The sequence below is a fragment of the Mastigoproctus giganteus genome, chromosome 13, assembly GCF_048544385.1.
Source record: "Mastigoproctus giganteus isolate SK-2022 chromosome 13, ASM4854438v1, whole genome shotgun sequence".
NCBI classification, from domain to species: domain Eukaryota; kingdom Metazoa; phylum Arthropoda; class Arachnida; order Uropygi; family Thelyphonidae; genus Mastigoproctus; species Mastigoproctus giganteus.
In genome coordinates this window covers 44866411-44890984 of record NC_143587.1, presented here as the reverse complement: position 1 = coordinate 44890984, position 24574 = coordinate 44866411, and the positions used below count along the sequence as shown (strand labels likewise).

The window sequence follows — 24574 nt, the reverse complement described above, 5'->3', positions numbered from 1 at the left end:
TCTACAGAAGTTCAAGTCATCAAATCAAGTCAAGTCAACAAATATCTTGCTTTCGTCTTCTCAACCTCCAACCGAAGCACGGTACTAAGTACTATAGGTTCTAATACCTCTCGTGTTTGGGGTTTACATAAAAAAAAAAAAAAAAAGACTACACATATTTAAAAACAAATAAATAAAAACAAATTTGTTTTTCCTCCTTTTTTATTAATTATTAATTACAAAAAATTATCCTGAAAACTCAAAAAATTAGTCGATTTGGTAAGAAATTCAAAATGACAATTATAACATAAGTTCTTGAATTAAATTGTGTATTTAATGGTTCTTTATTTGCATATCGAAGTTGTGAGTCTTAATAAGTTCATATACTGTTTAAAGCCAAGGGTAGTTCTGGAGGAGGGAAAAATGGATATTTACCCATGGTAAGATTACTTCAGTAGTGTGGGTTAAGTTAGTACGCTTTGATAGTAGGCTTATGCAATGTATCTAACCTGGAGAATTTTCAAATACCCCCTAAAAAGCAAAGAAAAGAGAACTGCTGTTGATTCCGCAGTCTAGCAGAGGTCATTATTCTAAAACTGGTTCTTGATACGTTGCTTGTTTCTTTGCAGCTGCAGACAACTGTAGAAAGACCAGTTCTTATTTTTCCATTCCTTCGCCCATATGCGGGTCATGTATAACTTTGTTGACGAACTTTAATAGCATACCATGATGTTCACTCAACTGTTCAAAATACGGATCACTGCATATGTCAATGGGCTACAAATAATTACAGACTCACTTGCACTCATAACTATACTTTTCTTATCGCAGAGATTACCAAAATACGATGGTTACATGGTAGAAACAATCGTAAAGATGCCCAAGTGTGTGTTTTGTTGAGGTGATTAGTTTCGCACTATCATTCAGCCGTATCTTTGCTGGACTTGGTGTTTTCTTTTTCTTGGTTCGGTTCTTTAGCCGTTATGTGGTCTTCTGACACTTGCGTGCTGTAAAATGAAATGTAATTATATTCAAATAAAACTTTATATGCTCAAATATGTATATAAAAAAACATGCATGCTCAAGAAATGGCAAACGAATGGGGACAGTTTTTACAAACAAATTACATGAACTTTACTTACAAGGAATTTTTTTATTATATATATGTGTGTGTGTTATTCTGCATCATTAAATTTGAAATGTTATAATGCAGCAGTACCTGAACAAAATAATATTTTCATATATACTGCATGTGATATACATTTTTGTTTCATTGCAGATAGAGTTAATTATACAGTAGGACGTTGATTAGACGATTATTCAAGGAACGAGCAGATAGTATTATCAAATATATATGCATATCCCAGTATGATATGTAGCAAAACTCAAATGTAAAGTGGTTTTATTTTTTTATTCTCATATTCTCCTTTATTTTTTATTCTCTTTTTTTGGATAAAACTTGTACGCAGGTTGAAAACTGTTACCGTGGGAACTTGGCTTACCATTCAGTATCGTGAAAAACAATAGCCATGAATCATAATTTAGTTTGGTTCTGAATTCAAAAATATATTGGAAGCAAGAAAACTTTTAAGGAGTCCTTCCTGTTTGCTATTTAATCTGTGGCCTAGTTGTGTATGCTATTTAATCTGTGGCCTAGTCTGAATAAACTGTGGCATCAGTTTATTCAGAAACTAGTGAAGCTTTTCTTTAAACACTAATCTCTGAAACACCTGAAAAATAGACGCCATATTGATGTTAAGCCGAAAAAAAAAAAGAAGCCAATGACGAACGATATACCAAAACTGCTTGGCAATCGTTGCCTTTGGTGCCCACAGAGCAAATTTGATGTAGGCAAGAGGGTTGTCTGTTGCCTAAATACAAAAGCTGTAAATGTTCATTGTTCTATTTAGCAAAAAATGAGCTTCGTCAGTCCAAAACACATTGAACAATCAGTTTTTCTGCTCAGTGATTGCAAAGGTTCATTTATCTTGCAAATAACTTTCAAATTACTGCGCGTGCTGGATTTTATAAGGATATCGGTGATTTTATAAGGATATCGGTGTTATTAAAGCTAGTCATATTTGTGAAACTGCAAGGACACTGGCTATTCCATTCGTTCATGAAGTAGCCAATTCATCAATGTATTCTTCAACAGCAGTCACCAAACCCAGTGAATGTTGATGCTATCCCACTTCCCGGACGATGCGTCAGGTACCATGTTTTCGTGAACCTCTTAAGTAGTAGGGATAACCCAGAAGGCAATATTGGTTCGGTTCTGCCTCTCATGTAGCTTTTGAACGAAAGTTCGGTAAAAGAAACCATCAGGGACCCACAATCCTTGTAGTATAGGTCATTAGCAGGGCTTGTTTGCGAAATAATATGGTGATTAATGGAAAATGAATACCTGACATACCTGTTCTGATAATATTTGAAACTAAATAAACTTTCTTCCATAAAAAAAAAAAGAAAAAAAAAGTCGCGTAATTTGTAAAAACTGTATTGCTGCGTGACCAATTCCTATTGGTTGCGTAGGACTACGTTCTATTTCGATGAAATAATTACGGGGTTCTCCCCTAATTCTTTTTAACTTTTTGCCAGAAATTTGGAACACCCTACATATTACATAGAAAATATCTTTTTCAACTGGAAAGTTCAAATTAAATGTAAACGTTTTCAAACAACAACCCATCTGACAAAGCATACAGGCCAAGAAAAAAGTTTAAATATTCCTCTCACTTTGAAACAGGCAAAATATGATTAGGTGTGTATTGAACTCCACATCAAGTAAGGCTATCAGGCGTCAGTAACTGCTGCCTATATTCTTCGGTCGGTTGTTTTCTGCTCGTTAGCAACTCGGGGTTTGACTTCCCTGTATGCCTTACTGGTAAAAATTGTTCGCTGTTTATGGTAAGTCGATTAAATAAAGCCATCATTACTTCAGAACATTGCCAAGCGATCCAAAGGATCTCGAGCGGTGTCAAGACTTCGTGACTTCAGGGAAGGGAGAAATAATTCTAGCAATACAGGGTAAACCTAATTATTTGAGAGTTGGTCCTTGGTCCGGCTCTGTCCAACACATATGGACAGAGCCGGACCAAGGTATTTCCGCGCCCCGGGCAGAAAGATTTTTCCGTGCCCTTTTTCTAGGATATATATATATATTTCTTGCCTCATTGTTCTTCTGTTTTTGGCGCCCCTTAAAGAATGGCGCCTCGGGCAAGAGCCCTACTAGCGTATACCTTAATCCGGCACTGCATATGGAAATGCGAGTACTACTAAACAAATTAGTTTAGTAGTACTCGCATTATATTTGGAGTGTTATCAAATAGCAACCATTTATGCTCGATAACCAAAAATTTAAAAAAAGAGCAAAAAGCAATTACTTTTATGTGCAAACTGAGGACATTTCGTTCCTGCTATAATTTACCATATTATCTTCATTCCTCCATCAGTGCATGGCAACAAACTTAATATTCAGTGGTTCAGCTACAATATATAATATACAGGAACTCCCTGACTTACGTAAGGGTCGCGTTCTGCGGAACGCTACGTAAGTCGGAATTTCCCCCATGCTTGTGCAGCACTCGCAACTGTGCTGGCTGAATTGATTGAATCAAAAAAGAAATGTTCGACGAACATGTAAATAGAATTATTTATTGTATTTATTCAATTTTTTATCTCATGCGCAGGAAAAATTACAAAAGCATGCAATTTAAAAAAAATTCAAAATTATAAAATTACAAAATAAGAGAGGAGACAGGCATAACGTCAATAAGTTTTACCTCTCGAGCATCGTTGCCAGAATCGACGTCTTCAGCTGATAAGTACGCCGCTGTGGAGGTTGAGAGCTGTGGAGATTTAGAAGGGGTCGGCCGCTCAACCTTACGAAAGAGCATATTAATGGATGACTGGACGGTGGCTTTTTTATTTTCATCGTAGATTTCTTTGTAGCAAGCAAGCATATCATTCACCCCTCTGTTAACTTTTAAGAATCGTTCGCTGTCAGGATCCATCTTCTCAAACCTCGCCATTGGCGATGCCATTGCCATCTCTCTGATGATGAAGCGTCTCGGCTCCTCATTTTGGTTCATCTTGAGCTTCGTCAGCATTTTCTTCTTTCACTACCGCTGTCTGCAAGTCAATAAGTTCTTCGTTAGATAATTCCTTCTCTTCTTCCTCTATTAACTCCTCCACGTCTTTAGCATCAATCTCCAACTGAAGTAGCTCTGCAACCTTTACAATCTTATCTGTAACCTCTTCATATGATTCGTCTTTTTCAAATCCTTCGAAGCCTTTTACGTGCCATGGACATATTTTCTTCCATGCGCCATTTAAACAACTTTTAGTAATTTCCGCCCAGGCCTTATTAATGTTTAAGATGGCGTGGTAAATATTGTAAGATTTCCAAAAGTCTCTTAATGTAGAATTTTTCTCATCATCTACTGCAGACAATGCCTGAGCAAATGTTGTACGTAAATAGCATGCTTTTAAATTCGAAATAACACCCTGATTCATAGGTAGGATGAGTGAAGTCGTGTTTGGCGGTAGAAATATGACTCTCACGTTCGAATTGAAATCATCTAGATGCGTAGGATGTACAGGAGCATTATCTAATAGAAGCAAAATCTTGAAAGGAACGTCGTTGTCTTTACAATATTTTTCAACCTCGGGAATAAAACAGCATTTAAACCAATCCTCAAAGGGAGGTATTGTTATCCCTGCTCTCTGGTTCGATCGGAAATGCACGGGTAGGGTGGCTTTATTGATGCCCTTAAATGCACGAGGATTTCCAGAATGGTACACAAGCAGTGGTTTTAATCTGTAATCTCCGGCTGCATTAGCCCCAAGCAAGAGCGTGGCCCTATCTTTTGATGCCTTGAAACCTGGCATTGTATTTTCCTCTTTGGCAATGTACGTTCGAGCTGGCATTTTTTTCCAATACAGAGCAGTCTCGTGAACGTTAAAAATTTGCTGCGTTGAATAGCCGCTTTCATCAATAATTTTTTTCAACACATCACAAAATTTCTTTGCAGCTGCAGAATCAGCACTGGCGACTTCACCGCATACTTTAACGTTGGGGAAACCAGCGCGATGCTTGAACCTATTAAACCAACCGTTGCTTGCCACGAACTTGGGTTGGGGTTTGCCGTACTTATCCTTAATATCTTCATAAATACTTCTTGCTTTTGTTTGAATGGTCATTATTCTCAGGGGCACTCGATTCTGAATCTGATTTTCCATCCATATTATTAACAGCTGTTCCATGTTCGATATAGCACCTGAACGTTGTTTTGTGATCACTGTTGAACTTAAGTGCGTTGATCCTTTGACATATTCTTTTATACGCGCACTGTCCTTTAAAATAGTATTCACTGTTGAAGCAGCGAGACCTAATTCCCTTGCAATCGATGACAAACTTTGTCCTGCTTCGTACTTATTAATCATTTTCATCTTCATTTCTAAATCAATTTTGTTTCGTTTCCTGGCACTACTACCACTTTCACTTTCCGTTGGTCGCATTCCCTTCACCATTGTAATACGTAAATAGGAATGAAGAGAAGATTTTTCATAATAATCATTGACTGAAATCTTCACTTCACTGAAATCTTCAATCATATACAAAACAAATTTCTGAAAATTTGTTTTTTATATGATTGAAGATTTCAGTGAAGGAGAACACATGATATGATATGATATGATATGATATGATATGATATGATATGATATGAGATATGATATATTAACAGCTGTATGAGATGAGATATGAGTTATGATATTATATTATTATTATTTATTATTAGCTATATAGTGCAAGGAAGCCTGATGCTTATGCTGCACCAGCCAAAAAAAAAAAAAAAAAAAAATTAAGCCAATGCACTTACACTTCAGGTGCCCGAGACAAAGGACAAAAGCAGATCTTGTGATCTTTGCCGAATAGTTCCCCTTCTTCTAGGGTGTGTGGAAGCTGCTGATGCGCTGTTTCTGGAAGAAATATAACCAAGATACTTCCCAATATAGACAAAGCCCCAAAAATCATTGATGGCAAAAGACGATCATATATAGCCTGCAAAAATATTAAACAGCACACGTGATAATACACTCATAGCAAAAACACTTCGATTCAGAACAATTATTTATAGGAACTTTTATATTAATTTATTTCAATATGTATATGAGGGGTGGCTGTAATTAAACTTCTTGGTTATGAATGCCAATAGACGGAAAATGGCGAATAACAGAAACTGACATTTAAAATGGGCAAAAATAAATGTCACGAAAAAATTTATTTCCGAAAGTGCCACCAGGGGAATATAGCACTCTGTAGAATAATTCTGAAAATTACATTCCGATTAAATCACAGTGGTGAGGAGAAATTTATGATGGGAACTATACTGAAGGATTGAACTCCGTTGGTTAAGCTCTGTTACTAAAACAATGGCAATGTCTTGGCTGCTCTTCACGAACACAGCGACTCTCGCAGTATTGTATTAGTGTTCACAATCAGTATCCTTCTACACCGCGCGTAGAAAGAGAAACACAGGCTAGAATTCTATCAGTGCGGAGAAATTTATGGATTTTATCACCAAAACTAGATTTGTCGATCTCGAGCGAAAGTTGCACAGATATTCCACGGAAAATTGTGTTTTGCATTCAACAAAATGGATTTTGTTGGCAAATGGATTTGATCAGGCTTAGTTTATTTCGCGCAAACACAAAACAACCCGAATATGGCTGACAAAAAAAGATTGAGACGTGAGCCTTTGTGATATAGTGGATTATATAATGTGATACAGAAGGTTCAGTGAATATACTGCCCGACAAAATTAACAGAAAAGAAAACTTGATGTAACCGGGGCAGCTTGCGATGAAGCAGGACAAATTTTGGTATGGTGATGTACCATAGAATATGAAATGAGGAGACAGCAAAAAACTTTGGACAGGTATAAGGGACGTTTATAGAGGTTGTATAAGAATTACCAAAAAGATCACATTACAGAAGTCGATACAAGATGCTCGAAAATATGGTCACATGATATCAACACACAATGGCTAAACAGGCCTGACAGCAGGCCTGTTCAGCGATCGTTTTTTTACTGACTCGGTGAAGCGGAGAGCGGACCCTCTGGGTCCACGATTCTAATCGCTCTACCCCTATATCGAGCTATCTATAAGATTCTGTAGCAGCAAATCCCATTCTTCCACCAGCGCAGACCTTAGCTCGCCAAGTGACCGAGCAATTGGTTGTCGGCGTGCCGTGCCACATGTTCCGCACATGCTCGATCGGATTTAAGTATGGATCATGCTGTCCACGGCAATCGTTGGATATCTTCAGCGTTAAGATATTCCTTCACCAGTTGAGCTCTATGCGTGCAATGGCGTTGTCGTGCATGAAAAGAAAATCTGGGCCAACCTCAACCCCTAAAAAGTCGCATATAGGGTCGAGGATCTGTTATCGGTACCTCTTCGCAGTTACGGTATTCCTATCAAAAACATGAAGAGGGGTGCGGCCGTTGATCACTATTCCATCCCACACGAGAACATCGCCTCCACCGTAAATGTTCCTTTCTCTGATGTTGGAGCGATAGTACCGCATTCCCCGTTGTCAGATGAAATAACGTCCAGAATATGTTTGTAGGCTAAAACGGGACTCATCAGAGAACAGATCTACCCCATTTGTCAGAACTCCAAGTCACATGTTCATGTCACCAGTTTCGACGAGTTCTGCGGTGGTTTGAGGTTAATAGTATACAAACCACTGGCTTCCTTTGTAGAGTCCTATTGAATTGAGCCTTCTTATCACAGTCCAGTTGGAAAAGTTTTCACCTGTGGTCGCAACAACCTCAAGAGATATTTGATGACAGGACATCGTAAGGTTCTGTCTTACTGTTAGAGCCAAATAGTGGTCTGTTCTGGTTGACGCAGCCTTCGCGCAACCTTGGCCAGCTCTTCTTGTAATGGTTTCTGTCTCCTTAAACTGCTTCCATAGTGCAGAGACGAAACTGTGTGATACATTAAGCCAATATGCCATCACCATCTGTGATTGCCCGGCTTCAAGTCGACTAACGGCCCGCCAGCTCAAAGAATCATCTAAACGACGATGACTTGCCATCATCCTAAGTACTGGAGATGTCGCTCTCCCACTGAGCAAGCTAAAAAAAAAAAAAAAAACGGGAATGAAGTGATGTGGTCACAACCAGTGTTTTTATAGGCATAAATAATTTGCATAATGTGCGGTTCTGTAAGATGGTAGATCGATTTCTATTGGATACTCGCGATATGCATGCCAGGATGCCTATTATATCGAATATTTGCCTTCGACGACACTGTTCACAATAAAATATTCATGAAAAACGTTTTGTTCTGTACATTTTGTCAAGCAGTGTATTAGTAAACATCTGATAAAGATTAATTTTAGCTGTTTAAATATATTTTTTTAAATCAATTAATATTTTGCTTAAGTTATTTTATTTAATGTTAATATTTACTAAATTATTAGTTAAAGCTGGTCGGATGAGTCTAAATACCTGGTGCAACACGCCGACGGACTCCTTCGTGTGTGGCACAAGTAACATGAGTCCATGGACCCATTGTGCATGGTGCCCACTATTTAGGCAGGTTACGACGGTTGCTTAATATGAGATGTTTTGCTGACAAGAACTAGGACCACTGGTGCGCAGGAACCAACGTTTTACTGATGAGGTCTACCAACAGCTCTTAGGAGGCCAAGTGCACCCTGCCGTGTTTTATTTTTCCAAGATGATAATCATCCGTGTCATTGCGCTCGCATTCTGCACGAGTGGTTCAAGGAACACAGTGAAGATATCACCCATCTTGATCTTCAGACATCTAGTGGAGTAAATGTCCAGGCAAATAGCAGCTGTTATCCGGGCGAACGGTGGCCCAACGCAGTATTAGTTAGGTGGTCATAATTTAGTGATCACTCAGTGTACATTTATACCTTCAATAGAGTTAAAGAGCAGTGCTTGAGCTGTGAGGTTGTGTTTTGGTGTGGTCACGAATAATCGGGATATAGTGAATTGTTGATTGTGTTGGACGTTGTTATAGAGTTTTACTTGTACTCTGTAAAAATTTTCAGTCTATAGTATTTATTTTTAAGAAGATATTTGAGTATAAACTTTTTGTAATTACACTGTATTGGAAAAAAGATGGCTGCTAGCCGGTACCAACAGCGATCGTTTTGGCGGGAATTGATGTTGCAGATAAAACTGCATGTTCAAGGCATAAACTGTATAATTGTTGTTTATAAGTAGAAATTGTTGAGATTTAGTCGTGGATTGAAGAAGTGCTATATTAGCAGGTAAATAAATTAAGTATTGGTATTGATTTGGTACCAGTATAGTTCATTGGTTGAGTCTGAGTATAGATTGGTACTATATACTATTTTTTGCACATATTTAATAAGTAATTAAAATGGAATAAAGATCTTTAAGAAGAGTAGTAGGATCGGTTGAGGAGATCCAAAAGCTTTATTTAATAATATAATGCTGAGATAGGTGATTTAAAGCAGAATGATATTTAATCTAAAGTTCATTTGTTCATTAAAACTAATTTAAAATTAAAATTGCTTACCAGTAATATACTGGCAAGTAGTTTTAATGGTCAGAGAGGAAGATATGAGGGTACATCTTATTATGAAATTAAAAAAGCAAGTAGTTGAATATACTGCTAAAGAGGGGAATAAGATAACTAAAGCGGCATTTGATTATGTATTAGATAAATGGATTGATATGGAGACTAGCGACAGCATTGATAATTGATAATGAAAGGTTAAAGGTTAAAGTGGAGGAGTTACAAGTTAGGGCTAATTTATTTGACAGTCTGGTGATGGGACAACCCTTACAAAAGCAGGTGGTGAATCAGTTACCGACTTATGCTGATAAAGTTCAAGAAGGGTCACTTACAAGATAGGATTGGCGGGCAAAGTTTCACGAAAGGTTCCCCACAACAGATTAAGGAACTGTCTATAGTCAAAAGCCAAATTAGTATGGATTTCAAAAGGGCAAATCTACAGAGGATGCTGTAGCTGATTTGATGGAATATGTTATAGATAGAGAAATATGTTATGGTAGTGTTTATTGATTTTGAGGGGCGTTTGACTTTCTGTGATGGGAAAGTGTTTTATTTGTCCTCAGGAAGCTTGGATGCACTTTCCAGCTCCATCAAGTTATTAGGAAATACTTTTCAAACCAGAGTATTCAAGTTGAAGCACAACATCTGTCATACAGTTGGAGGATATACAGAGGATGTCCCCAAGGATTGGTTTTGGGTCCAATATTTTGTAACTTAGTATTGGATGAGTGGATCTCTTGGAATCATGCACACTACCATAAGATTGCATATGCTGATCTAGGAAGGTTTTGGAGGAAGCAATTGCACCGGTTTTGTAAGATCTAGAAACCTGGGCTAATACTAATAAGCTAAAAATTTCATCTAAGAAAACAGTAATTGTGATTTTTAATCACTATTTCGATTATCGGAGACCACCTAGTCTTAATTAACGGAGTTTCAAGAACTAAATATTTAGATGTTATAATAGATGACCGGTTTAGCTTCTTGCCCCACATTGCTGGTATCACTGAAAAATAATAAAAAGTTTTATATTTGAGGTTGTTAGAATTACAAGATCAGAGTGGGGGTTACAGAAAAGGACTTTATGATATTGCACTATAAGGCTGTCTTTTTACCTTTGGTTGCTTATGCAGCTGGAATATGGTACAATAAAGTGACTACGAGTAAAGTTCGGAAAAATGTTATCCTTACAAAGGTTTATGCTATTAGCCATATTTGGAGCATGCAGAGCAGTGCCAACCAATGCGATAGTGGGGGTTCTACTTTTGGACTTTTATATAGCATACAGAGGGTTAGTATATGCTCTGAGGAAGCAAATTCCAACAAAGCTTACAGGATTAGTGTTCCAAGTAATAGTGATATCAAAAAAGAGAATACTGCAGCTTGTGTATAACTTAGGGCAAACAACATGAATTGCTAATGAGACAGGCAAAGTTACAATGAAGTTTATTCCTGATGTAAGGTATATTACTTTACCTGGCTTGTAGCCATGAAGGGTATTGTGTACGGCGTGTGCCTTTTGTATGCAATAAAGAGTTCTTGCACTTCTGCCGGGAAATGGTTCTATCCCTCCATGGCTAAGTCTTATATTCTAACTGCACATGGGTCGCGTAAATCTAAGTTGTGTTACTTCGCATTATGGTTGACATTCAGTGTGATTGTGGTTTAGAAGACATCTGGGCATGTGCTCTATGAATGTCCGCATTTTTTATTTATTTCGTATGATGTGATCAATACACGAAGGAACCAGTTTTTTCTTGCTTCCTTCGTGTATCGTGGCCGGGATATCCAACCAACCGGTTGGTTCGGCACCATCGTGATATCCAGCCCGAGGCGGGAATCGAACCCGCGACCTTTGGGTTGCCAGGCAGACACTTTACCTACCCGGCTAGCCCGGTCGGCAATGTCCGCATTGTTTTGACGAGAGGCAAGAACTGATGGTGCAGGTTCAACAACTACAGCTAGAGATGGAACAGTTAATACCGGCTACTAGCAATTTCTATGCATTACAGAAGTTATGTATTCGTACCTTCGCTAGAAAAAGAAACCTGGTGAATACCGACGGTCCTGGGATAGTGGACAGGAACAGTTAATAAGTTCTTCATGACTTGCAATTGGCTTCATATCTACGTACATTCTCTTCTCTCCTTTTTTTTTTCCTCGATTTTTTTATTTCTTTTTTTATTGCTAGTACCTAGGTATGGGATATTGCTGGCAACTGATGGGTTGCGGGATCCGGTTTTTTTTTTTTTTTTTTTTGCTGGTACTCAGGTGTGGGCAGTGGGGTATCCAGGTGTCATCATAATGGGGGAGGCATGGCGACCAGGTCCAGGTATCATCGTAAGGGGGGACATGGTGACCAGGGTTTGAGTTTTTTTTTTTTTTTAGCATGCCTCCTGCCTTCTTTTTTCTTTAATTTCAAATTTGTGGTTAAGGGGAGCATATGCCTCTTTTGCCCACCCTTGAATACGCCCCTGGGTGTGGGCGATCGCATATCCACTGGTGGATGCGGGATTTGGTGCGTTATAGCACAAACTACTGGTACAGGCCCGGCTCCACATGCCGAGGGTCGGGCACCAGGAATCAGCTATCCAGATGCTGGTGGCAAAGTGGCCTGACATAAACAACAAATACTACAGTACACGCACTAACACATACACACACCAATACTATGTCAGGCCCGTTTTACACAGATTCTGTAAAAGCCTAGGAGCCACCATAGATAGATAAGGAACACATACATACACCTTCAATAAGTTTTCCTTTCATTTAGAGGCGTAACTACAAATTATGGTCCCTCTTCCGCGAAATTTTCAAATATGCCTCCCACCTACTCATTAAAACCGTCCCCCTGCATAGACACGGCGAATCTAGTGTAGGGCACTTTAGCCATTGCTTTAACACTTCGGGTTGGGATGATTCCACTCTGGTTGTCTTTTGTAAGAAAATTTCTGTGATACCTTACCATCATAAATTTACAGCATTCTTTGCTTATTGAAAACTTTGAAATTGCTTAAAATACGGAATATCTCTTAGACCGTACACTGTATACGACGGCTGCCATAGTTACGGGCAAATAGAGTAAGCGATGCACAAACTCTGAATCAGAAGGTTTCGTAACAGCAAGTGTTTGGGAGTAATCACAGGTTCAGTCACAAGTCAAAGCTGGTGCACAAGGAATGTTGGGAATTTATGACTCTAAAATAGAGAATTATCTTTTCTATACCCTGACTGTCGTTATATTAAAGTTCTGTATTAGCTTAAATCTAATAATAATTATTATTGTAATTTGTATATGTGTCATTTCCGGCTTTATACTTACCAGATATACTATCGAGGGAGCTAAAGTAGTTCCTGCAGCTCCAAACATCCTTTGCATGGACAAGCCGCGCCCTCTGATGACCGTTGGGAACAACTCTGCTCCAAGCGTTAGCGTTATATCAAATCCAGCAGTAAACGCTGTACGAATTATCATTGCCATGATAAATATTTCTAGTTTGGCATCTGAAATTGTATAAATAAAATTTTATTCATTGGTCTTCCTCGCATACCCATTAAACAATATATAGCTGAACTAGAAACCAATGTATTGTTCAGCGCATACTAGTGTGGTCTTACCAATAGAAATTTATGAAATATTTTGGGAAAATATAAAAGGAGGTGAGACGCAACCAATAAGAATCAGTCATTTTCATTAGCAAGATTTATTTATTAAGGTGGGCATGTTTTCATATTTCATTAAAATTTCAATTCATTGCAATTTTCTTTGCTCCTTTTGCATTAAAAGCACGGCGAAAAAAAAAAATGTTAAGGCGCACTATGGAAAAAGACAATACTTATTTTTATTTTTTGTGATATGTAATATGTGTTATCTGAAATGCTATATCGAAGTTTAGAGTTTAAAAAAAAAAAAAAAAAAAAAGGAATAATTGAGACGGTAGCTTACTGCCACAAAGTTGAGTCCTCTTTGTTTTATGTTTATTATATAAAATCGTTTACAGTCTCAAGTATTCCTTTTTTTTTTCTTGCAGAATTAATGAAAAATTTAAGTACAGAAAATAAACAAGTGAAAAAAAAAAACTTTTAAATTTTTGAATTTTTAATTAAAATTAAAAAGTGCATTTAAAAAGTGTTGCATTTTATTAGGGAAAGGACAAGCATTGCCATAACACAAAGCAATTTTTTTCAGCAATAAAATCGAAACTGGTCACCTCTCAGGTCCCGTGTTTGTTACACTCGTGGGCATTGTCGGGTTACGAGTGTCATCGGCTACCAGCACAATAAATTAAAAAAAAAAAATACTTATGAGAAAAATATTAAACTATACGTGGAAATATATTAATAACTACTAGGGGGCTGCGCCCCCTGCTCGCTGCGCTCGCTTCTTTTGATGAAGTAAAATAAAATACTTACAGAAGCTTTCGACACTGAGTGTTTCTCTTTTTCAGCCATGCATACATAAATACGTTACATATGGAAATCGAGCATGGTACCGCGTGGTCATGTTAAATAAATATAGCGCGTGACCATGCTTAAACTGAAGCATGTTTTACCAAAGTAAAAGAAGCTTCTGTTAACGTATTTTAGTATTTGTTACGTATTACCACGGGGCTCTCTCTCACACAGGATTTTTTTTTTTTTTTTTGGTTAGTGCAGCATGAGCCTCAGGCTTCCTTGCACCATACAGCTAATAATAATAATAATGATAATAATAACCCACATCTCTCTTCTCCCGTTGGTTGAATAAATATCACTAAGAGGGAAATTATTTTAATGTATAGAAAGATATATATATATCTTTAAACAGTGATATGTACTTATACTTAACTTATACTTTAGATCGTTATAGGCATAGTTGTATTTTCGATCAGTTAATTTGGCATTGTTGCCTACAGCTGAAAAAGCTCTTTTATGTCTTGTGGACCACTTTCATAAGTTACGCACGCCATGGGTTGGGAAATACTGGTTTAGGCCATTTAGAAGCAAACAGTTACTGTTCAATATAATCAAGCACAGAGCTGGCTCGAGTTTACTGGCTGATTACTAGGGGTGCCATAGATTATGGGGCTATGAGCCCCATAATCTAAAGGAAGCTAATTGCTGGAAGAAACAAACAAACTAACTAACAAAAAAAAAAATAATATATATAGTAGTGGTGCGGAGCGCTGAAAGTAGACTTTGCCAAGAGGAACTTTTACCTCGAGCCGGCGCTCAGCAAGCACTACTAGAATAAGTTTGAAATACCTTTCGACACGAATCCAATGGCAATACCCATTATTCCTCCAAGCATCAGACAGAAGCAGTCGGGCCATCTTCGTCCAATTCGGTCAATAGTCAAGAAAGTATAGAAGTTGGCCGGAATTTCTGATAACGCACCCAAACAAAAACTGAGATAGATGTTGAGGTCCAGGTTGGTTGTATGTAAACAATTCCCATTGTAGCAAGTTGCTGCAATTGTCCTGTATGTGGAAGAAATTTGTTAAAATTCATGTGAGGACAGCAACACATATTTTATGGAAAAATAATTAAATAAAACTGCAAGTTTAATCACTAAGTAAGTTAATGATACAAAGGGAAAATAGTCAAAAAAAAAAAAAAAACAGGTAAATTATTCAACTGGGTTTGAGAAACAGCAGTTAATACACATACGGGGAAATGTCGGGTTTTTCATTCAGTGATATAAATTACAATAATTTAAGAAGCAAAGATAGTCCAGCAGTAGTTGAAGATGAAAAAGATTTAGGATTAATCACATAATCTGACAAAGTCCTTCCATCGGTGTAGAAGGCTGCTAAAACAGGGTATAATGTTCTTTCGGGACAAATAAGTACTATTTAATTATATAAAGCAAGGATGAAGAAACTTTTTATATGCAGCAGGTTATTTAAAACTTTAAATAATGGTTGCAAGTCATGTTTATGTAATTTCGTAACACAGTAATTATATTTAACATTTGTATATGTAATACAGAAAGACAAATGATACTGAAACTGAAGAATAGCGATGGTGTACTTATAAACAGCAGAGAAGGCATAATTCAAATAGCAGAAGACTACTATAGAGAATTATACAAGGAGTGAGGAAATTGGGGAAGATGGATCGCAAATTAGTAACACATACGACATACCCGATATCCTTCCTGATGAGGTAGAACATGCATTGAAGAAAATGAAGAATCGGAAAGCCCCGGGGGAAGATGAAGTTACTGTAGAGTTGTTAAAATTGGGAGGAAGAGACATGACACAAAAACTGGCAAGGCTCTTTACAAAGTGCATTCGAAAAGGTGTGACGCCTAAGCAGTGGAATAATGCAATCATAGTTTTGCTGCATAAGAAAGGAGATAAATTAGAAATTGAAAATTATAGACCAATTAGCTTGTTATCCCACATCTACAAGTTGTTCACAAGGGTCATTACTAACAGATTAGAAAGAATACTTGATGAGAATCAACCGAAAGAGCAAGCTGGCTTTACGACAGGATTGTCAACTATGGATCATCTTCACGTAATATCACAGCTAATGGAGAAAGCAAATGAATATAAAACACCATTATGCCTGGCATTTGTGGATTATGAAAAGACATTTGACTCCATACAGCATAAGGCAATGTTTTGGGCACTAGAAAGACAAGGCATAGATACCCCACATATTATGATTTTGAAGAAAATATATGAGAGAGCGACCTCCTTTATTAGACTAGACAAAGACAGTAGGAAATTTAAAATCGAGAAAGGAGTTCGACAAGGGGACACAATATCTCCGAAGCTGTTTGCTGCTGCCTTTGAGGAAGCTTTTCAGAAGATTAGACTGGTCGCAGAAAGGAGTCAATGTGAACGGAGAGTACCTAAACCATTTACGATTTTCAGATGACATTGTGGTCATAAGCCACGATCCCAAAGAATTAGAGGAAAAGCTTAATCAGTTATGCACAGTTAGTAAGGATTTTGGACTAAAGATGAATATGGCTAAAACAAAAGTAATGATGAACAAGTATGCCACAGAAAGGGAAATAATGATTGAAGGAGCAGTAATTGAAAAAGTGGAGTCATATACTTATCTGGGACAAGTTATTAGCTGTAATAATGATAAATGGCTGGAAGTCAAGAGAAGAATAAATTTTGGATGGATAGCATTCAGGAAATATAGTCACATACTGAAGAGCAATATCCCAGTTTGTCTGAAACGTAAAATAATGAACCAATGTATACTCCCCACCATGACTTCTGGAAGTTAAACTTGGGCACTCACCGAAAGAATGGAAGAGACGCTGAGAACTACACAGCGAAGAATGGAACGAATTATATTGGGAATCAATATAATTTGTTAGATAAGAAGAGAAACACATGGATTAGGCAGCAAAGTCAAGTAAAGAACATTCTTATCAAAACTAAAGGACTAAAATGGTCTTGGGCAGGACACATAGCTCGGAAACATGATGACAGATGGACTAAGAAAATAACAGAATGGTACCCAAGAGGAGCTAGAAGAAAACCTGGAAGACAAAGGCGGAGATGGATAGATGAAATTCATGAGTTTTTGGGTAGTAAATGGATGGCCAGTGCTCAAAACAGAAGGAACTGGAAAGTTTCTGGAGAGGCCTTCATCCTGCAGTGGATTGAAAATGGCTGATGATGATGATGATACTTATAATGATTTATTTGATTTTATTGCTTATATAAAGGCGCAAACTATAGAATACGCGCAAAATGTTATTAAAAAATCATCTAAAAATATTATTACCACCAAGGTACTCCGTTGAGACTTTGTTGCATGGGTCCAGAAATCCTCCCGCTGTTTGAAGCATGTTCAGAGTCCGTATTTTGTGGTCTCCTTTAGTATGTCCTATAATTTTTCCTGGAACTTTGAAATGGCGCAAAATCTCTCCCTTTGAGTGTAAAAGTTTAGTTTTGATAGCAAAAAGAAATCACAACGAGCTAGATCTGAAGAAGCAGGAAATCCAGCAGAAGACCCCCATTTTATTATGCAGTACTTTTTCCATTCCCTTTTCTTTATAGACATTCTGACTGATAGCTTAACTCCAGGACCGGCTTTAGGGTAAGGTCGAGTGGGCACTAGCCTAGGGGCGCCAATGTCATCTAAACCTTGGCGCAAATTGGTAAAATTAATCATTCTAAAAAATGAAAATCTTCGCATTGGTAGGAGGGGGGTGCCATCAGTTAATGTGGCCAAGGGACATCATATACCCTCGAGTCTGCCCTGCTTGGGTCAGTTAAGAAATTCCTCGTATGATGCTATTAATATCAAAAAAATAAATAAATAAATAAAATAAAATAAATAAATAAAATAATCAACCAGCTACTGACTTGCTCAAACGAGCCTGAAAATGTGACAATTTCTAGCCAAGAACCACTTTGCTGTGGTTCTTCACTCTGTATATCGATTCAGAGCTAGTTCCCGTTCCCAGTCATTCGCGAAATTTTATTTTGCCTAAGAACGGCGATTTCATGAAATTTCAGAGCTCTACGAAAAATCTTATCTTCAGACAGGCTGAAAGGGATCGAAAATAGCATCTCCAGAAAGTACCCAACAGTGGCAGAAGAATTTCCGAGCCGTCTATCGTCGGACTTCATGGTGGTAGCAAAAACAACCTGAAAGGTTTTTTTTTTTTTTTTTATCACACCTTCGCATTTACAAGTTAAAGAAAATTACACACCAGATGTTAAAAATATATATATTTCAGAAAATGAATTAGTTACTGGAAAAACCCATAGTTCGATCCCAGTATAAGATGGAGAACTTATGAGATTTCTCACCCTTATGACCAAGTTAATCGATTTCGGCAGGCTTATATCGTTTTCTAATCTCGAAAACTCCTTTTATCCCATGAAACCATACAAATTGACAATAGAATACAAACAATTTAGAGAAGGGTAACAAGACTGGTGAGAAGGGCAACAAGATTGGTGAGGGGAATGAAGGGATCCTCTTACCAAGAGAGGCTTAAGTTCTGCAAATTGCAGTGGCTGGAAACTAGGCACCTGCGAGGTGATCTGATTGAGGCAGCGGCGCGTTATGGCTTCATGGGGCTCCGGGCCAATTTGAATTTGGGGGCCCCATGTATAGTGTTGAATTTTTCTTCGGGGGGAAATCCCATGCCTCCAGTATACTCTTACCCATGCAAAAAAGAAAAAAAATAATAATTGTAGATATAATTTTATTAAAAATAAAACAAAATTACATGTATGATATTTATAAAGAACTTTTATATATAGATTAACAAACAATACAAATTATGAATCAGACAAAGGCAGAAAACGCAAAAGAAAATTACATTTTGATGAGAAAAGGGATGGAGATGAGGATGTGCAACTGGCAGGTAAACAACGATTTATATTATTATTCTAATTCTCGTTTAATTAATCTAGTTTAATCTAGTTTATTATTTATTATTATTTTAATTAATCTAGTTTATGATTTAATGCAATAAAAGTACTTAAATACTAATTGAGTTCATTTATGACTTTTTTCTTGTGGATTATACTTAATGCAAAACATTCTGACTCTATAGTATCAAAAAATTCATTGTGGTTTCGAATGTCTTCTGATATGTACAGAGATAACGAATTTAAAAGATTTATGGCATTGTGTAAATCAGAATTTTTATTTTGAAGACTTTTACTAGTTGCATTCAATCTTTGTAGAATTGCATTCCATATGAAAAGTAAAAGCGTTGTTTCAAAATCTTCAAAGTTTTCACATAGCTTTTTTGCTTCTAATTTTGTTACAGGTTTTTCATTACAATCTTCAAAAATTTTAAATAAAGATTCTTTTATGGCCAAAAAATTCATCTTAACAGCTAAAATTGCATCTGCTAAAATTGCATCTTGTAGAACAAATTTCTTTTAATGTTACATTTCCTTTTGTAGTCGCTTTCATTAAAATATCCAATCTCTTTGTGGAAGAAGAGAAAAATACAAATAAATTTTGAATAAAATCGAAGAAATGGAGTGCTTTGGGACAACCTTCTGCAGCAGAATTTCCCACTGAATTTAGGCTATGAGCCCCACAAGGGACATAAAATGCAGTTTTACTATGGCTCTTAATCTTCGCTCTCCTTTACCACATTTACCATAAGTTTCTAAGTGGGTTTTCAAAAACATATCAAAATTAGCTAAGTATTCTAATTAACTCATAAAATTTCCTGCACTACCATCATGCCCTCGAAATCCCAACCCTAATGAAGCTAACAGTTTCACAGTCGCAACAACTCTTTTTAGAACTTCACCAATAATTTGTTTGTTTTTCATAAGCTTTTATCAACTCTAAATCAATTCTTCCTACACTTTTCAAGCGCTTTATGTACACACATATTTTCCTTATGTTCTTTAGACTCATCGTGCCTTTTTAAAATATCAACAATATGTTTCCAATCATTACATCCAGTAACTAATACGTTTTTTGATTTAACTGAAAACAATTTGCAAATAAAACAGTACACAGATTTTGTGGTTTCTGAAAATATTAACCACTCTCTTTTTTCTGTAGTACCATTAGCTCTACTTAAATAGAAATGGGATTCGTTTAATTTTCTTGTAATGATTTTTCCATCACAATTAAAATTTCGATTTGAATTTTTAATGTTTGATATGGGACCGAAATTTAATTCCCGATTTTTTTTAATAGAAAAATCAGTTTATAGAATATTGATTTGGGGACTTTGGGAAACCCCCCCCCCGTTGATGGGGGTCCCAGGCAATTGCCCTTTTTGCCCATAGGATAACGCGCCGCTGGATTGAGGTGTATAAGGCCTTGAATGGGTGGAGCAATCAGAATTCTGATGGGATTCTTCCACTTGTTCAGATTACGAACCTAAGGGGGCATAAATTCAAATTGACGAAAGGCAGCTGTAGAATTCATGTACGGAAATTTGCCTTTAGCCAGCGGGTAGTTAATTGCTGGAACAAACTTCCATCTGTCGTTGTGGAAGTTGACAGGTTAAATAAATTCAAGGAGGAACCGGACGTCAAAAATCATACTATAGTTGAATATACTATGATTTCTGACGTAGTTCTATCTTAAGAAGGAATGTAATTTTAACTGTTCTGTTTCGCAAGAAAATAGCATAAATTCTTACCATATGTATGGCGCACTATAGCCATAGTTGCCGATGCGCCTAATAAATCTCTAAACCCAAACCTGTTTCGCAAATACAATAGATGCCAGAATTTTGCAGCGCTTACCAGGCACATGAAACAAGTAGGGTTTTTTTCCTCATATTAGGAGTTCTAAACAGGCCAAGTACGGAGTGGGCTGCATCGGTTTTCTTATCTTCATTTGCCTCTGTATTCTGTTGCTGAAAAGAAAAACTAATCTTTGTAAAATATCACGCAGGGAATCTTAATTACATAAATGCATACCTACAGTGCGTTACAAAAACTGATTTTTTGTTTTTGAAATTAAACTTGAAACCTTACAGAATAATTATAATTAACTCTCCAAGTTTCCACTCAATATTCTTACCAGTATTTATCTGGAACATCAAAAGAACTAAGTGACGGGAGGGATTATGGGGCTGAGCATGGTGTTAATATGTTCATAGGAGGTGGGACCGAATGTTTTCAAATAATTATACTCTAGTACATCATTTCTGTGGAGGAGGGAGAACAATTGGTGTACTGCGTGTTTAAAGGAATATAGCTAATTCAATAATGTAGTAAACACATTAATCGACAGATGGCGACACACGGTTTCATAATTATGGATTTATTTTACAGTGAATTATTTTTGAATTTATTTTTATTTCAGGAATTTAAAATTTATTTCGAGTCTCGAACGTTGGTTGTTCTTATTAAAGGTCAACTAAATATCCATTTGTCCTCCTATCTTGAAAATAGCTAACAAGCAAATACCATATGTCAAGCACTTAAAACATCTTGGTGTGATCATTGATGACGGGCTGAGAATTAAGAACGTCAAACTGAAATCAAAACTACTCTCCTTGCAAAGATCCGTGATTCTTACAATGCTCCGTGCCTGCAGAACTGTCTCAACTGATGCCCTGCAGGTCACAGCTGGAGAATTACCTCTGGACTTGTACATTTTACATCGTGCCTTCTGCTACTTTCAAAAACATCAGACCTCCATGGAATTCTATGGAATACAGAATGACGTCCTTGTAGACACCAAAGCTGGAAAAAACCCGAATTTGGTCTGCTTTAACAAAAATTTGGCAAGATCGTTGGAATACAACCCCTAAAGGCAGAACTACATATAAATTTATACCAGATGTCTCCTTTACTGCCAACAAGAAAAATTCCCCATGGTTCTCTCCAAACCTCTACACATCATTTATCCTAACTGGATATGGCTCTTTCAACTTCAAACTCTTTCAGTTCAGAATAAGCAATACCGATTCTTGCCTTTGTCTCCAACTGGAAGACTGGAACCACCTGCTTTATCACTGCCCTCTTTTTTTTTTAGTATTAGTAACGGCCGCTTGGTGCAAGAGAGCCTATGGCTTATGCTGCACCAGCCAAAAAAAAAAAAAAAAAAAATCCGAACAAAACAATGATAAAAACAAAAAAAAAAATAAATAAATAAAATAAATAAATAAATAAATAACTAAATAATAATAATTAATAAATAAAAAAAAATAAAATAAAAAATAAATAAAAAGGAAATTAAACCTATCATCCTATGTGCTTCCCTTACCCGAAAGTACTATCCAGATGCCCTTTGAATTTCCCCAAACTGTCGGCCTCTACCACCCATGAAGGCAACTTATTCCAGTAATTTATAACTCGCTGGCTAAAATAGAACTTACTGCAATCCAATCTAAACATTTCCCCCCGTAACTTGAATTTATGTCCCCTAGTTCTAGCATCATGTATAATCTTGAAAATTTTGTCCTCATTCATTTTACTGATGCCTCTCAGAGCCTTAAACACCTCAATCAAATCTCCTCTAAGGTGTCTAGTTTCCAAACTCTGCAACCCACATATTCGAAGTCTTTCTTCATAAGGCCGCCCTTTTGCCGATCTCACCAGGCGAGTTACCCTTCTTTGCACCCTTTCAAGAAGCTCGATGTCTTTCTTCAGGTGCGGTCTCCATACTTGAACACAGTATTCCAAGTGTGGTCTAACATAAGCCTTATATAATGGGATTATCACGTCCCTATCTCTACTTGCAAAAGTTCGATAGATCATCGATAGGACACCATGGGCCTTCCTTGCAACCTGTTTACAATGCTCAGAGAATTTCATGTCTGACCGTATCGTAACACCCAAGTCCCTTTCCTCCAGTACTGGGTTTAGTTGAACTCCACCAAGTGAATAAGTTATTTTGGGATTACTGTTTCCCAGGTGTAAAACCTTACACTTTGTTGGATTAAAGCACAGCTGCCATTTTTCTGACCATTCCTGAAGTCTATCTAGGTCTCTCTGAAGAAGCCCAGCTTGACAGTGATCATTAACTACTCTCCCAATTTTAACATCATCTGCAAATTTAGACATCACGCCCTCTATCCCTTCATCAATGTCGTTTATGAAAATTAAAAACAACAGTGGTCCTAATACTGATCCTTGGGGAACCCCACTTCTTACATCAACCCAATCTGAGGAATAGCCATTTATCACAACCCTCTGCCTCCTGCCCTGAAGCCATCCTTCTATCCATCTAAGGATTTTTCCAGTGATTCCAACCTGTTCCAGCTTATAAAGCAACCGCTCATGTGGGACTGAGTCAAAAGCTTTGCTGAAATCTAAATAAACAATGTCGAAATTATTCCCTAAATCCAGCTCGTGAGTGACCCTTTCGAAATAGCGAACCAGATTTGTTAAACATGATTTTCCCTTTACGAAACCATGCTGAGTATCCTTGAGAATTTCAATTCGATCCAAATGATCCTGAATTCCACCCTTGATCATTGCCTCCATGATTTTCCCTACTACTGAAGTCAGACTGACAGGTCGATAATTTCCAACTTCACTTTTAGAGCCACCCTTATGTATGGGAGATACATTTGCACTTTTCCAATCCAAGGGAATCTCCCCAGAGTCTAATGATGCTCGCATAATTAGCCTCAATGGTTCAATGCACTCGCTTGCCGCCTCTCTTAAGATTATAGGGTATATTCCATCAACTCCAGGAGCCTTACTGGTCTGTAGGCTCGAAAGTTTTTTTCATTAAATAATCTTGCGAAATTTCAATATCATTAATTACATATTTTTTAACTTCGCTCCCACAATTTCCCTTTGCCACAAAAGGCTTTTCATTTGTAAATATCGATGCAAAATAACTGTTGAGTTCATCTGCAACGGCAGCTGGTGTATTTATTACTATCCCCTTTCCCTTACATAAAGGTCCGATCTGGTTTGTCCTGCTCTTCTTGGCATTTATATATGTGAAGAATTCTTTATCCCCCCTCTTTGCTCTGTTTGCTAGTGATTTCTCATAAACTGCCTTTGCCTGTCGAACCTTTTCTGTGGCTCTATTACACATCACCTTGTAGCTGTTATAGGCTTCAGTACTTTTTATTGTTCTGTAACCTTTCCATGCCACCTTTTTCTGCTCAAGTAATGCGGCAACTTCACTAGTCATCCAACTTGGAACCCTCCTCGTGGAGTATTTTTTTAATGGTATATACGCATTCAAGGCATCTGTGATTAATGTTTTAAAAGCGTACCACAGTTCAATTGTATTCATTCTCTGCGCGATATCTACCCAGTTAATAGAGGCCATGTAGTACCTTAAGGCATCGTAATTTCCTTTTCTGAAATTAAAACCCATTCCTTTGCCTTTTACTTCTGCTACCTCTCTCGTCATCATCCACCGTAGAACTCCGTGATCACTTCCTGCTACTGGTTCCTCTACTGTCAGCCCTGTTATGTCATCTGATTCATGTGTGATGATGAGGTCTAGGATATTCTTTTCTCTAGTATTTTCCCTGACATGTTGATACAAATAACAGTCATCTAGTTGATTTAAAAATTTTGTTCCCCATGTCGAGTTTCCTTCCCATTTACTCCAATCAATTAGAGGCAGA

At 37.2% G+C, this 24574-nt stretch overlaps 1 protein-coding gene across 1 annotated transcript in view; it reads right to left on the bottom strand.

Annotated features, from left to right (window-relative positions):
• Positions 1 to 877: 877 nt before the first annotated feature.
• LOC150076001 (solute carrier family 22 member 7-like) overlaps positions 878 to 24574 on the bottom strand; it is a 41328-nt gene continuing 17631 nt past the window's right edge. The window contains exons 6-10 of the mRNA XM_090387230.1: positions 20772 to 20884; positions 14815 to 15029; positions 12893 to 13074; positions 5862 to 6043; positions 878 to 986 (exon numbers count right to left, since the gene is read on the bottom strand). Of these exons, the coding sequence (XP_090243356.1) occupies positions 899 to 986; positions 5862 to 6043; positions 12893 to 13074; positions 14815 to 15029; positions 20772 to 20884 (780 nt within the window). The 3' untranslated portion in view covers positions 878 to 898. The remainder of the gene's footprint in view (positions 987 to 5861; positions 6044 to 12892; positions 13075 to 14814; positions 15030 to 20771; positions 20885 to 24574) is intronic.